This window comes from Giraffa tippelskirchi, chromosome 5 (genome assembly GCF_054371585.1).
Source record: "Giraffa tippelskirchi isolate mGirTip1 chromosome 5, T2T-mGirTip1v1.2.pri, whole genome shotgun sequence".
NCBI classification, from domain to species: domain Eukaryota; kingdom Metazoa; phylum Chordata; class Mammalia; order Artiodactyla; family Giraffidae; genus Giraffa; species Giraffa tippelskirchi.
In genome coordinates this window covers 774538-790407 of record NC_137279.1, presented here as the reverse complement: position 1 = coordinate 790407, position 15870 = coordinate 774538, and the positions used below count along the sequence as shown (strand labels likewise).

Below are 15870 nucleotides of genomic sequence, written 5' to 3'. Positions count from 1 at the left end.
GACTTGTGGACAAAGGCTATTTACTGTCTGTGCCCAGCCCCACCCCCCACCAGGCTGAGTGAACGAAGGCTCCAGGCCAGCACAGCAAAGACAACAGAGCTCCACCTGCATCCTCCCTGCTCTGCTCTGGCTAGCGCCTCCCTCCTGCCATCCTGTATGAGAACAGAGGATGCCTGGCTCTGGTACTTAAATGTACTCAGAGACTCACAGTCAGATGGAAATCTAGGAGGGCTTCCTGGAGGAAGTGTGCTTCATTGATTCAGTAGAGAGGCAAAACCTGGCAGAAAGGAAAAACACCGGATCCTGAGGACAGCTCAAGCCAAGGCCTGGAGGCAGAAGGGCACCGGCGTAGGGGTGAGGGGCACGACGGAGTACGTAGCCCAGCTGGATGGGTGGTGAGCGGGGTGGGCTCACGATGAGAGCAGGTGCAACTCCCAGGAAGGCTTGGCCAACTGGCCCTGAGGTCTGTGGTTTCTGATCAGAGGAGCGATTGGTAAGTGGTGCTACCCGACAGCGTGGGGGGCCCCGGACCCGCCCTCAGCGCACCTCCCTGACCCACTCCGTCCAGAAGGACTGAGAGTCTCCAGAGGTTCGGTGGGACGGTTTTACGGTTGGTCCCTAGGCCCAGGTCAGCGGACAGATTGAGGAGCTGGTGAACCTTCACCCCAAGGCTGGCTCTGCTCCCCCGAGGGAGACTCCCATGGCAGCTCACGCGGCAGCCCAGGCTGCAGGCGAGGGCCCACGAGGGAGGAGGAGAGAGCCCCCGATTCTGCCATCGATGAGGCCAGGCCGGGTGAGGCTGCGGAGGAGACTGAGTCGAGTGGCCCGTGCAGGGGCGGGGCGGGCCTGGGGCAGGAGACAGCGCTTCCCGAGCAGCCGCGATCTCTCGAGAAGGGGGCTGAGAAGGGCCTGCTGGACGGAGGGGAGGCCCAGGCCTTGGTAAGAACTGCCGTGAAGGCCCAGGAGCGCGGCCTGACAATGAGTGCACCGAGAGGGGGCACCTGGAGGGCCTGGGGCGGGCCTCCGAGAGACGCGGAGCCAGAGCCCCGCAGCCCCGAGGGCGCCGGGCTGGTGCTGTGCCCTGGGAATGCCCAGAGCCGCCCCTGCCCCCTCCCCTAGTCCATCCCCCTCCCCCTAGTCCATCCCCCTCCCCCTGCTCCTGCCCTTCCCCAAGCCCCTCCCCCTGCTTCTGCCCCCTACCCCTACCCCCCTGCTCCTGTCCCTCCCCCAGACCCCTCCCCCTGCTCCCTCCCCTAACCCCTCCCCGTCCCCTCCCCCAGTCCCTCCCCCTGCTCCTGCCCCTCCCCCAGTCCCTCCCCCTGCTCCTGCCCCTCCCCCAGTCCCTCCCCCTGCTCCTGCCCCTCCCCCAGTCCCTCCCCCTGCTCCTGCCCCCTCCCCCTAGTCTCTTCCCTGGGACCTCGGCCCCAGGCAGTGCTTTGTTCCCCCTGCTCAGGGCATCAGGGCGGGATTCCCTGTGAAGCCTCCAGGGGAAGGTTCCTCCCCAGGAAGGGATGCCAGACCTGCCCTTCCTCTCAGGGAGAGGCGGCCCCTGAAGCTCTCCTCTCTGTGGCTGCCAGGCCCCTCGAGACTCACCCCTCCCACCCGCAGCCTCCCGCTGCCCTCCTGAGGGTCCACAGCGCCCTTCAGCCCAGGCCTCGATGGAGCAGGAATGGTTTTATTTCAGGGGAGGCTGGCGCAAGAGCTGGGTGTTGGGGTCAGTGCAGGGGGTGCCACTTTGGTGAGAGTGCAAGGGTGGGGGACATTCCAGAACACGTGACCTTAGAGTCATCTGGCCAAAGAGGTCATAGAGACTCATAAGGACACTTCCCTTTCAGTCAACAGCAGAAAAGCATCTGCAGGCAGGCTCGTAGTCTCTGTGACACCGAGAGGATGCCCTCCCCTCCGTGGACCAGGCGCCCATGCCTCCTCCTGGTCCCCCTCAGCCTCTGCGGTGGACAGAGCAGGAGCTGGGCACTCACCACCTCTTCCAGTGGGTACGCACATTCCCACACGCCAAGTGGTTGGCAGCCATCTGGGCTCCAAAGGCTCCGGAACAGGTGGACAATGACTCACAGACTCAAAACAGATCCACATTCCCAGCCCCTGACCACAGAGGGCTGCGTGCACCGAGGGAGGCTGGGGGCGGGCACACGGTGCTGTCCACTTCTTCCTGGCTGGGATCCAAGCCACCCCTCCCTCCCTCTGGCACTCTCAGGCTTCGGTGGGAAGGATTCTGAAAAGAGGTTGTGAACTCCCAGAAAACATCAAGAGGGGAGCAGAGTGGGAGAGTCCCCAGGCCAGACAAGGGGAGTGTGACTGGGGACCTTCCGAAGGCACTCTGGCCTTTCCCTCCCTGTGAGTAAAGGCAGCTGGGAAGTTCTTCCCGAAGTCTCACCTGCGTGTCTCCAGCTGCATCTTCCAAGGTCATCTGACACATCTCATCACCTCTAGGCAGGTCCACAAGCAAATGTCCCAACCTCACATTTCCCTCCCGTGCATGCAGGGGATGACAGGGAAGAAAGGGGGTTACGGCTTGATGATTTTGCAAAGAAAGTCCATAGAGCCAAGGGATGGGGGGACAGGGAGTCAGTAACGATGGAGGCTCATCAGAACTGGGGTTGGGAGAGAAGGCAGGTGTCTCAGGAGCTCCTGGACCAAAGAACAGGAGACTCAGGTTTCAGTGGCATGCTCACGGCTGGGAAGGCGCGGGGTCTTGTTAAACGGCAGACTCTGACCGCCTCGCTCCAGAGGGGAGCATGAAGCTCTGCACGACTCACCAGCCCACGTGAGGCCAGTGCTGCCGATGCAGGAAACACTCTCTGTGTCACCAGGATCATCGCGTGGTTCTCCATCCTGGCTCTGCATCGGACCCCACCAGGGAGACTGTCGTCAAGGCCGTCGTCCCGGGCCCCAGCCTGCAAGGTGCCGACTGAGGTCTGAGAAAGGGCCTGGGAATCTGCACCTCGTGAACGTCCCACGGGCCGGCGGCGGGCAGCCTTGGGGACCAGGCCCCGGGAGCCTCTCCCAGCTGACCTCCGCATCTTCTACGGTTGTGGCTAAGAGCACACACGCAGACACACCCTCGACCAATTCTGTGATTGACCCCCTGAACCTTCATTTCCGCATCTGTAAAATGGGGACCATCGGACCTCACAGAGACATGTCACAAGGAATGGAACAACTGACGTCTGCCGAGCACCTGCCTAGAGCCTGGTGCCAAGGTGAGCACTCAACAAACATTAACAAGTGTGATGCTTGTCACCCACACCGCTTCACCCGGTTTCATTATGTCCGTCAGCTCCCTCCTTCACCTTTCCACACTGATTTTACATCATATTCACCTGCACTGACTTTCTGTCTCAGTAGCTTAAGTCTATGGCGTACAGGAAGGGAGGGATAAGGATGGAGGTCTGGGTGTGATACTCCTACAACAAGCAGGAGCTGCTGAAAGGCAAGGCCCTTGTTTTATTATTGAGCTCAGGCACTTGGCAAGGCTTAAACAAGCAAGTGAACAGTTGGATGGATGGATGGATGGAGGATGGACGGGCAGATGGATAGATGCATGCATGGGTGGGTGGATAGGTGGTTAGATGGATGGTTGGAGGATAGATGGACAGATGCATGGATGGGTGGGTGGGTGAATGGCTGGATAGGTGGACGGGTAGACGGGTGGATGGCTGGGTGGGTGGGTGGGTGGATGGATGGATGGATAGAAGGATGGATGGGTGGGTGGAAGGATGGTTGGATGGATGGGTGGATGAGCAGATGGATGGACACCAGGGCTTGGGTCTCTTCTTCCCTCCAGATGCAACCAGAACCCAGGCTGGGGTTCTGCACTGGCTTTAGCTGCTCAAAAAGAGGCATTAATGCAGGAGGGTTTTAGAAAAGGAAGAGGAACCAGAGATCAAATTGCTAACATCCGCTGGATCACTGAAAAAGCAAGAGAGTTCCAGAAAAACATCTATTTCTGCTTTATCGACTATGCCAAAGCCTTTGACTGTGTGGATCACAATAAACTGTGGAAAATTCTGAAAGAGATGGGAATACCAGACCATCTGACCTGTCTCTTGAGAAACCTGTATGCAGGTCAGGAAGCAACAGTTAGAACTGGACATGGAACAACAGACTGGTTGCAAATAGGAAAAGGAGTACGTCAAGGCTGTATATTGTCACCCTGCTTATTTAACTTATATGCAGAGTACATCATGAGAAACGCTGGGCTGGAAGAAACACAAGCTGGAATCAAGATTGCTGTGAGAAATATCAATAACCTCAGATATGCAGATGACACCACCCTTATGGCAGAAAGTGAAGAAGAACTAAAAAGCCTCTTGATGAAAGTGAGAGAGGAGAGTGAAAAAGTTGGCTTAAAGCTCAACATTCAGAAAACTAAGATCATGGCATCCGGTCCCATCACTTCATGGGAAATAGATGGGGAAACAGTGGGAACAGTGTCAGACTTTATTTTTTTGGGCTCCAAAATCACTGCAGATGGTGACTGCAGCCATGAAATTAAAAGACGCTTACTCCTTGGAAGGAAGGTTATGACCAACCTAGATAGCATATTTAAAAGCAGAAACATTACTTTGCCAACAAAGGTCCGTCTAGTCAAGGCTATGGTTTTTCCAGTGGTCATGTATGGATGTGAGAGTTGGACTGTGAAGAAAGCTGAGCGCCGAAGAATTGATGCTTTTGAACTGTAGTGTTGGAGAAGACTCTTGAGAGTCCCTTGGACTGCAAGAAGATCCAACCAGTCCATCCTAAAGGAGATCAGTCCTGGGTGTTCATTGGAAGGACTGATGTTGAAGCTGAAACTCCAATACTTTGGCCACCTCATGCGAAGAGTTGACTCATTGGAAAAGACCCTGATGTTGGGAAGGATTGGGAGCAGGAGGAGAAGGGGATGACAGAGGATGAGATGGTTGGATGGCATCACCGACTCGATGGACATGGGTTTGGGTAGACTCCAGGAGTTGGTGATGGACAGGGAGGCCTGGCGTGCTGCGATTCATGGGGTCGCAAAGAGTCAGACACGACTGAGCGACTGAACTGAACTGAATGCAAGAGGGAGGAACTTTGTCTCTGTCACCTCCCCTGCCGGGAGGGGGTCACCCCACTTCTGGGCTCTACCTGGGGCCCATGTGTACTTAATCTGAGTGGTCAGCCTGCACTCAGAGGTGCCCCTGCCCCTCTCAGGCCTAGGCCTGCAGGAGCTCTGTGGGGCTGAGGAGCCCACAAGTGCTGAGTGCCACGCTGCTCCTGGGTGGCCCAGCTGGGGCCAACTCTATCCCAGACCAACATTTACGTCTGAAAGAACCCCTACAGGATCCCAGCCACACAGACCACTCGCCTAGTATCTCTGGGAGACCAATTACCTGTGTCAGACCCTCATCACATGCAGGGGGCTGCCCGCATGCCCGCCCACCACCCACCTCGAAGCAGCCTCTACCCCAGATGCATGTAGTAATCAACTCCCGGAACCTTGGGAGATCCAAATAAAGCAGCCTGTAATCATGGGGCCCAAAATAGCCGTGCCAGGGAGGCCATCTGCCACCTCGGGCATCCCTGGGGACCCCGCGGCACGTCCCACAGTGTGGCTGGGCCATGGGCCCTCTCTGGTGGGCAGGCAAGTTCGGCCTGCTGACCACACCCACCAGGTCACCTGAGAGCTCAGAACCAGCTCGGGGGCTGGCCCGTGGCTGAGCAGGCATCTCCAGGGTCGGAGCCGCCCAGACCTCTGGGCCACGTCCCTCCTCCTGCCGGTCTCCTCCTGCCGGTTCCTGGCCTCCTGTGCGGACACCACCCTCCCTGCGGGGCTGGCTCACGGGCCACTGCCCTCACCAAGACTCCAGCGTCCTCAGTGTTAACTTTACCCCGCCGCTCCCCACAGGACCCCTGCCCACCCTCCCCTGCCACCCAATCCCCTGCTGGCTGGGTGGTGCTTCCCAGGCAGGCGCACCATTGTCATAACCCGCAGAACTTATGGAGGGAATCCTAGAGGGAAAAGGGTCTTTGCAGGTGTGAGCAAGCTGCGGACGTCAAGGTGAGGCCTCCTGGATTATCAGGGAGACCCTCAGTCCACTGTCAAGCGTCCTGTGAGAGACACAGAGACACACGCGGAGGACAGACCACGTGCGGGCAGCTGATGTGGCCGCACGGAGTAGCGGCAGTCACAGACCCGAAGAGGCTCCGAGAAAGGGACTGCCCTGCTGACGGCTTTCTCTCTGGCCCCCAAACTGTATGGTTTCCTGTTTGAAGCTGCCCACTTGGGGGACACCACGCCCCCAGGTCACTCACACATCCCTTTCTTGCATAACTGGTTCTCACTCTTTAGTGGGTGTCAGAATCTGCTGGGGGGGGGGGTGGCTCATGAAAACATGATCACATTCCCACCTTCAGAGTTTACAGTTTTGTGGGTGCAGGCAGAGCCTGGGAGGGCGTGGCCAACAGGGTCCCAGTGTAGCTGGCCCTGATGCCCCGGGACCCCACTTGAAGAACCACTGCTCTGTGTGGCCCCTGAAGACTGCAAACTGTTCTCTGCCTGGCCTGTCCCCCAGAGACACCGTCCTGGCCCCACGATGCCTCCCCTTCCTGGGGCACTCAGACCTGAGACACACTGCCCCAGGAGACCCCTCCCACACACAAGCAGCTCCGTTTCCGCCGCACTGGGGGGTCTGCAGCAGGGCCCCCTGCTCCATCGGTCAGGGCTGCAGGGCCCGCACTGCGCCTCACGTGGCCGGGGTGGAGCTGCTGTTTCTGGGAGAGCTGACGGCTATCGGCACAGGCAGCCTCACGGCCCCTCCTGAGACTGCCTGGGGTCTGACCAGGACCAGGGCTCCCAAGAGCCACCAAGACCCCAGAGCATCGGCAGCCCTGGCTCCCCAGGGGCCCACCCTGCCTCCTTGTTCTGGACGATCTGTGTCCCCTGGGATTCCCCAGCTTCTGTGCAGTCCTCACCCCTGGAGGATGGAACCAGGAAGCAAGGCCTTCGGGAGTAAAGGGGGTGAGATGAGGGGTTAGCGAGGGGGCTCGTGCCTCCTTGTTCCGGCAGCCCAGCCGGGGCCCGCTCAACCCGAGGACCCCAGGGTGCAGACACATGGGTGAGCACGTCCTCCAGCAGGGCGTGCGTTCCTGGGGGCAGGGGCACCGGACACACCACAGTCCAGAGCCCCCAACCGTCCACCGCCCGGGCTGGTCATCTGCTCACTCGGTCCCCCAGCATGGCCCTGGGCCCAGCGGCCCGATCTTTGACCCCGGCTCTGCCACGCACGGTCTGTGTCCCTGCCACCGAGTCCCACACCCGCTGAGCCTCGGTTTACCCATCTGTGACGTGGGAGTGACGGAGCTGCCAGTCTGAGCACCCCACAGAGCCGGCAGGTGCAGTGAGGTGTGTGTCCTGGGGGCTCACGCGTAGCAAGGGCCACGCGTGCTGGCCACCACAGGCCTGGGGGGCCGCGGTCCCTCGGGGGAGGGTCAGAGGTATGGGACAAGGTGGGGCCTGCTCGGAACCCCCCCAGGAAGACCTCGGATCCTTGCCCCTGAGAGCCTGTGCACTGGCGGGATGACCCAGTGGCCTTCCTCCCCACCCAACCTGGCAGGTCCCCTCGCAGAGGGACCACCCAACGCACAAACCCCTCAGGGACCAGGTGCTTGGGGACGACGGGACCTCCCCGCCCTCCACCCCCACCGCAGGCCCCGCCGTCGTGTTTCCGACGGTGGCAGAGGGGCACTGTGCTGGTGCCTGGCGGGGCCTCTGGCTGGAGTCAGCCCTCGTCTCCCAGCTCTGCAGAGCCGGGGTGTCGGCAGGGCACTCCTCCGGGGTGTGTGGGTGGGACTCCTGCCTCTGGGCGCCTCTGATGCCAACCCGGGGCCCCCCAGCCCAGGCCCGAGTCCTTCCGGGCCGTCTCTCTGCCTCCCCTGCACCCCGGCGCTGGTTCCCCCGGGCTTGAAAGGCTGCTCGTGGTTCCTCCTGGCCGTGGCTCCACCCTGGCGTGACATGTCCAGCCTGGCCCCGCCGACGTGGGTCAGGGAGGAAGCCAGCGTGTGGGGGGTCGTGGGCCAGACAGTCTGGGCGCCATGCAGGACGGCTGCCCCGGCCGCACCGGCTCCCGCTGCTCTCCCCTCCCCAAGCCCACTTCCTGTCCCGGGAGCACAGGATGGAGCCTCCACAGGTGGTCCAGGGGCATCCACGGGGGCCTACACAGGGGGGCGGGGCAGCCTTCCCCGGGAACCCGAGCCCCCAGGCCTGGCTCGCTGTGGACAGGCAGCCCCCAGGAGGCGTCCCTGCAGGCAGGGCCCTTCTCCTCCTGGCCCTGATACAGGAGGGAGGCGCGGTGGCTTCCCTGCAGCTGTGATGTGGCACATGGCCTTGGAGAAACACCCCTGCGTGAGGCCCTGAGCTTGTCCAAGCCTCTGTTCCCACCTCTGACAGCAGAGACAACCACGGCTACAGGGGCTCACGAGCATGGAGTCAGGTCACGCCTGCAAGACACCGTGTGGGTCGTGCAGGCACGCGGGCGCTCAATGGTCCCTGCCCCTCAGCCCAGCAACCTGGGCTTCACGTCCACCTGTGATGGGACGCCTGAGTTAGGTGGAGGTTCTCACTCCGATGGAACACCCACGACACGGAACCTTCACGCAGGGCTCTGCCCCTTCTCCCCAACACGTGCACACGCACGCTCGCGCAAATACGCTCTGATGTCCTGCAAGCAGAGGCCCGCGTTCCATCGTGTCCCAGAGGCCTGGTCACCCCCCCGCGGTACTGCACACCTAGCAAGTCCAAAGGGGCCCTGTGCCCGCCCGGCTCACCCCTGGGATCCACGCCTCGCCTACCCCTCAATCGGCACATTCTCGCTGAGCCCCCACCACGTGCCGGGCTCCCGGTGAGCAGCCTGGCCATCCACCTGGGTGTCCTCTCCATCACCACGGCCCGTCCTCACCCACAGCAGGTCAGCAGCGCCGCCCACACGAGGAGCAGCAGTGGTGGCAGCACCAGACGTGCCACCCGCGTCCGCAAGAGCACCAGCTCCTCCTGCGCTGGCAGGGGCCTCCCGGGTACTGGAGAAGAGCGAGACCAGGTCGCTGTGGGCCATACAGGAGTGAGGGCAGGAGCCGAGCCCAGGCCCCCGACCCCAGAGCCCTGAGAGTCGGCTTCTTGATGTTCCCAGAGTCAGTCAACCACTCCTTTAGCACTGCCCCTGCCTGTCCTCCAGGCTGTCACGTGCCCTCAGTGTAAGGACCTGGCTCCCTGCCTCCAGGCTGTCCTCCAGGCTGTCACGTGCCCTCAGTGTGTGGACCTGGCCCCCCCTCCAGGCTGTCCTCCTGAATGCTGCTGGGGTGACTTTCAATGATGCAAACTCCCACTGAAGGTCCTTCGATGGCTTCCCAGGCCCTAAGCATAAACTCTGGATCCCTGGCAAAGCGCTCCTCCTCACCTCTTGCTGATTCCAGACCTCCCTCCACTCCTGCCCTTCCCACCAGCTCCCCTGCTTGACCAAAGTGGCCCCTGTGCATGTTCTCTGCAACCTCTCAGTCCTTCTGAGTCCCTGTATATGCTGTTCCCTGTGCCTGGAACGCCCTTCCCTGCCCCTCCACCTGACACTTATTAACCCTTCAAGATGCGAAAGGCTCAGCTTTTGCCTCCCCAGGGAAGCCTCAAGCGCGTGTGAAATGGGCGGGCGGGTGAGTTAAGTGATCAGCATCCGGGCACACCAGCCACTCCGGGCACCCCTCACTATGCCTCTACTCTCCTGAATCCCTGGGAGGTGGGCGGAATGGCCATGCCCCACGGGTGGATGGGCCGCTGGGCACAGAGCGCAGAGTGCTGGCGGCCAGGACCGGAGCCAGCTGCCCTACGGGACAGAGGTCTCCTCGCAGGACTGCCAGAGACAAGGCGTGTGTGGCGGGCTCAGGCCGGGGGCCCGGGGCCTGACCAACCCCCAGCCCCCAGGCAGCAGGAGGGATGCTGTCAAGGAAGCCGGCCATCAAGGGCTCTGGCCACTGGGCCGCCACTGCTCAGAGAGTGCAGGAGTGCCTCTGTGGCCCAAGACCCTTAGGGTCCCCAGGCACGCACAAGACGAGTCCCAGGGACAAAATGAAGCTCGGAGTGAGCGTGAAGGAGGCCAACGAAGGTCTTCATCCCGTGAAAACCCCCCGGGGAACCGACAGTCTGCCCTTGTTGGGCAAAGGAAGCAACACAGGCCTCCTGGTCACTGACCTTTGACCCTGGCCAGCCCTGAGCTGGATGGAGGGAGAGGAGGTGGGGGGCCCGAGGCCCAGCAGGTGCAGGGGTGAGGGGACACGGGGGGGGGCGGGGGCAGCTGGGGAGGGGGGAGGCCGGCCTGGCGGCCACGGGCAGGAGAGGAGCCACAGGCAGGGACGCGCCACCCACTCCGCCTGCCTCAGGGCCCCCAGGCCCAGCCCCAGCTCTGAGTCCTCCCCAACCACCTAGTCTCGGGTCAGACCAATTCAGCCGGCTCACAGGCACGCACTGGGCATGGCCTGTTCCGGGCCCGCCTAGGCGCCCAGCACCGGCCCTGAGCACCGGGCGGCCAGGCCCTCCCTCATCCGACCGGTCTCCGCTTCTGCCTGGGAACCGCGATGGCCCCCGTGGACGCACAGGAACCGCAGGGCTCCCCGGAGGCCCATGAGGCATCTGAGCCCAAAGCCTCGCCAAGCCCGGGCGCGGGCAAGGTCAGGGAGACAACCCCGTCCTGCTGCGGTTCTGGGGCCTCCAAGCCCACCTGGGCTCCATGGCAGAAGGCGAGACAGCCCAGGATGGTGCCCTGGGCCCACCCAGGGAGGCCCCATTCCCGCAGCCCTCCACAGGGGCTGGGTGCCTACACGCACATACACACATCTGACGACGACCCCCAGAGGAAACCAAGGCCAGGAATGCACCGTTGGAACCTGGGGTTCAGGCCCAGGCAGGGGCACCCAGCCCGCCCCCCGACTCACAGAGACTGCAGGCCCGGCAGCTCCCACAGCGCCTCCGCGGGGATCCCGCCCAGCTGGTTGTTTTGCAGCATCCTGTGAGGGAGGAGAGGGCTTGAAGGACCCCGCCCACAGGGCCCAGTCTGGCCCCCAGCCCCGTCTGTCCCCCGAGCATCCACAGGGCTGGGAGGGTGCCTCCGAGGGGCTCTGGGGATGAGGTGCCCGGGCAGACACGGAGGAGACACCCAGGGCAGCGGGAAAGCGGGGCAGGGGACCCTCCGGCATCCTGGCCCAGAAGGACGTGGGGAGTGCTGCGTCTCCTCCCCAGGCCTCAGTCTCCTCTGCAGCTGCGAGCCTGCAGCTTCTCTGGGAAGGGGAGGCTGTGCAGGCCCCCAGGCAAACGCCTCTGTGTGCTGTGCATGTCTGTAGGGACAATCTGAGGCACCCAGGTTGGCCAGCCAGCACCAGCTGGCGACCCCATCACACACGACCCCGCAAAAGCAGGGATGTGCAGCCGGGCACGAGCCACTCGGAGGACTGCCCTCCTGGACCGGCAGGGCAGTGAGTCCGAGAGCGAGAGGGGGAAATGGGGACCCCAGCCGAGCCCAGGCCCAGAGCCGTGCTCAGAACACAGAACGCCACCCCAGAGCCCCGGGGCCCCAGGCAAAGGGCCCGCTCGCCCAGCTCTAAGGGGGCCCTGGATGCCCACTGCCTCTGGGGAATATGTTGGGGGAACAGAGGTCAGGGAAAAGTTGGGGGCAGGAAGGTGCCCTCCCAAGGCCTGCACACCTGCCCTTTTCACCCAGATGCAGGCAGAACCTCTGCTCTGAGGACACTAAGTAGGCAGGTGCCTTCCGCAACCCCACCCTACCACCCCCGAAGCAGAGGAGGCCTGCAGGCAAAGAGCAGGGATGAAGGCTTTGGGTGACTTCAGGGGGGTCTTAGGGGCGCCATTGGGGGTCAGTGGCGGGCTGCCATCAGCTGACCCACCCCGCTGGGCCGGCACCATGTCGAGTGGGCAGGACTGCAGCTTTGGGAGGCTTTGATTAACTGCCTGAGGCAGGCAAGGGAAAAAGAGGCTCTTCCATAAGCTGGAGGCTTAGAAACGGGATGTCAGTCTCATCTTCTGAAGGCCCAGCAGATAGGCCCCCGCTCTCCAATCCGGCCACAGGCCTGGGCCTGCCCCGGGCACAGACCACCACCCAGCAGGCCGCCTAGGCCATGTCTGGCTTGGGGGTGCCTCCTCACCCGGGGGCAGAAGCACTGGTGGGAGCAGGACAGAGAGAGGTGGCAGGAAGGACTGCGGGCTGGTGGGAGGCCAAGAGGAGGGAAGCAGGGACCGGATGGGATGGGAGGTGGTGCCCGCAGGCGGAGCAGGGGTGGGGCAGGAGGGGCCAGGGCCCCGGGCCAGGCCGGGAGGCAGGAGGGGCCCGTGGGGAGGCAGGAGGGGGCCGAGGGTCCACGGGGAGGCGGGAGGGGGCCAGGGCCCGGGGCCCTCGGACAACATGGAGCTAGGAGGGCGCCAGCACGTGGTGGGGCTGCTACCCGGCTGGGAGCAGGGATCTCCCGGGGCCGAGCGGACAGGGCCACCCACCCACAGACAACCTGGAGCAAAGGAGAGACCCCTTTCTAGAGAGGAGCAGCCCCAGGACAGGCACAGGACCGGGTTTTAGACCTTACACCTCGGTGACCGCCTTGTGCAAAGGCCTGCAGGTCAAGGCGGGGCTGCGGGGGCAGCAGGGCAGGGGAGCGCCTCACCGCTGCAGGGAGCTTCAGGCGCTCCGGGGTCAGCCCCCAGGATCCGCTTCACCCCAAGCCCGGGGACAGGCCCTCCGAGGACCCTCTCCAGCGTGCCCTCGGATCCCCTGCATCCCGACCCCATTTCCTTTCACCCACACTCTCCCAGGGTCGGGGCGGGGCCCAGGAGGGCTGGTGGGACAAGGTGAGCCGGGGACTCGGGTCAGGGAGAGGCTGCCTCCACGTCCCCTCCCTCAAGGGGGCTGTGGGGTCCTCTTCCATCCTCAGGTTCCTTCCGCCTCAAGGACACAGATGCCTGGGAACTGGAGGCAGGGATTCCGCACTGCGGCCAGGGTTCGAGGGGAAGGGCAGTTAAGAAAACCAGTGCGGAGTCTTCCTCTGCAGAAACAGCCCTGCTCCTCCTGGCCTGAGAGACTTGAACCTGCCCTGGACCCACGGGCAGTATTCAGGGTACACTACCGAGAGGTGGTCACTTCCCGGCACTGTGGCATAAGCATTGGGTGCCGTTAAGCATTTGTTTGCAAACCACAAACTTTCTTATGGACAAGGCAAAAGCCAAGACCTGGAAATAATTAAAGGGAGAAGTGAAGATAAGGAAATAAGCAAGCCAGCGGCAAAGCACGACTCAGGCTACCAAGCTTCCATCTGCCAAGTCCTCAAAGCTGAGTCTCCACATAATGCAGGACTTAGACTTACAGGATTTTCAGGCTGCTGAGGCCGGAGAACGCTTGTCCCGGGATGTGCGAGAGATGGTTCCCGGAGAGGCGCCTGCAAACCAGAGACAAGGGCCGGTGATGCTGGCAGGGGGCCGAGCAGGGCGGTGGCCCCGTGTCTGAGTCCCAGGATGCGAGTGGGGAGGGTGGTGGTGTGACTGCCCTGCTACCTCACAGGGACCCTGTGGGGAGCCCACAAGAACCCCCATTTGCAGAGGAGGAAACCCAGGCTCAGTTCACAGAGTCTGTGGGATCTCCCAGACCCGATCACCTGCTGGGCCACGTCCACCCACGGCCTGCCCTGTGCTGTCCTGTCAGCAGGGGAGCTAGATGTGTCTCCCTGAGCCCAAACTGCACAGCCCACCCCACCAACCGGAAGCAGGAAACGGGGTGCTGGAACGAGTCCAACACCGTGGTCTAATCAAGCACTTCCACGCTTGTCACGGGTGACCATCGACTGAAAGGAACAGATGAGACGGAGCACGCCCGACACGCGCACGCCTGGCGCGCGTCCCCATCGGGCGAGTCCGCACAGTGCCTGCGGCCTCCGGAGTCCCCGCGGGTCACCAGACTCAGCTCTCAGAGGCCTGCTGACATGGGAGCTGGGCTGGCACAGCTCAGAAGCTGGTTTTTTAATCTCTCTTCTGAGCATATTTATTTGACATTTATTGTTTTTCATTTCATTTTGCTTCATTATTTTGTTTCATTTATTTTGTTATTTCACTTTATTTCATTTATTTCAATTTCATTTCACTTTATTTTATTTCCCTTTTTCATTTCATTTTTTATTTAATTTCCTTTTATTTCACTTTATTTGGCTCCTTTTCACCTTTGTCGCAAAATGTGGGATCTTCGTTTTGCCGTGTGCAGGCTTCTCTCAAAACTTACTGTTTCAAAAAAGGTGCTGTGATCTTTGGAGTCTCCACGCTTGGGCTCCATAGGGCATTTTTGCCTCCAAAATGGGCCAACAAGCCCCTCAGGGAGCACAGGACAGAGGACCAGACCCGGGCTCAGGCTGTGAGCGTCACCAGCCCGACTCCGTGGCCTCCTTCCTGCTCTCCATTCTCACCAGGCGGGCCCCCTCCGCGGCCTCGCTGTCCCCTCGAGAACTGCCCACAGTTCCTCCGAGAGGCCTCTCCCCACGCCGGGCCAACAAATGTCCTGACACCGAGAGCCGGTGTTGCACTAAGCGCTGCTCCTGGGCTCGGGCAGGGGAGAGTGCCCTGGGGGCCTGTCCAGGGCCGGGTGGGGAGGGCTGTGTGGGAGGAGAGGGCTCGGGGCAGAGGTGCAGTGGCGAGCGTGTTTGGAACCAGGAGCCTGTGATCCAAGAGCTTAAGCGAAACCAGGAGAACCCCAAGGTTGATGCTGGCGCCCAACAAGAACCAGCAGGCTGGGGTGCGGGGGATCAGGCGAGGAGGAGGGCAGGGTGGGAAGAGGGTGGCCTGGCTGCCCCGAGGAGACAGAAGGCGCTCGGGCCGAGGAGCTGACTCACTCATGCCCGGCACTAGAGCGTCAGAGCAACCTGCAGACTTCCAGGCTGTGGAAAGGGATCAACCAGAGAGGGCTTCCTGGAGGAAGTGGGCTTGTGTTGGCCCTGATAAGAGTAGAGAAATAGTGGATCTGCTGGGCTGGAAGGGAAACTGGCTCCAACGTAGGAGGGCACCAGGAACGGGCTCCCATGGAGCACAGCTAGCTGGTGGGCTTGGGCCAGGTAAGGGAGGGTCCTTGAAGCGCCTCTTCTGGGTTGTGGGGAACCAGAGAAGGCTCATGAGCTGGTGAGAGCCCCCGCAATGGGAAGAGTGTATCAGAGACGAGGCAGTGGTATGTCCTCACACGCTGGGGCAGCCCCTGGTGGAGGGGATGTCCAGGGCAGCGGCAGCAGTTGGAATGGGGACAAGGGGGCACTCACTGCAGAGGAAGAAGCACCAGGACGGGGGAGTGGCCAGCGGCCAGCCCCGGGGGACAAGGGCAGGTCAAGGACAACCCCAAGGAAAGGGGCTTTCCTGCTGGCTCAACTGGTAAAGAATCCGCCTGCAATGTGGGAGACTGGATTCAATCCCTGGGTTGGGAAGATCCGCTGGAGAAGAGATAGGCTACCCACTCCAGTATTCTTGGGCTTCCCTTGTGGCTCAGCTGGTAAAGAATCCGCCTGCCATCTGGGAGACCTGGGTTCGATCCCTGGGTTGCGAAGATCCCCTGGAGAAGGGAAAGGCTACCCACTCCAGTATTCTGGCCTAGAGAATTCCATGGACTGTATAGTCTGTGAAAGTGAAGTCGTGTCTTACTCTTTGCGACCCCATGGACTGTAGCCCACCAGGCTCCTCCATCCATGGAATTTTCTAGGCAAGAGTACTCAAGTGGGTTGCCATTTCCTTCTCCAGGGGATCGTCCTGACCCGGGGATCGAACCCAGGTCTCCTGCATTGCGGGCAGACACTTTAACGACTGAGCCACCAGGGTATAGTCCA

The 15870-nt window shown here is 61.8% G+C and overlaps 1 protein-coding gene across 3 annotated transcripts in view; it reads right to left on the bottom strand.

The window, feature by feature from the left end:
* Window positions 1-15870, bottom strand: part of LGR6 (leucine rich repeat containing G protein-coupled receptor 6) — a 70873-nt gene that overhangs the window by 52539 nt on the left and 2464 nt on the right. For all 3 annotated transcript variants that reach the window (XM_081487323.1, XM_081487322.1, XM_081487325.1), the window contains exons 3-4: window positions 13387-13458; window positions 10957-11028 (exon numbers count right to left, since the gene is read on the bottom strand). In XM_081487323.1, the coding sequence (XP_081343449.1) occupies window positions 10957-11028; window positions 13387-13458 (144 nt within the window). The remainder of the gene's footprint in view (window positions 1-10956; window positions 11029-13386; window positions 13459-15870) is intronic.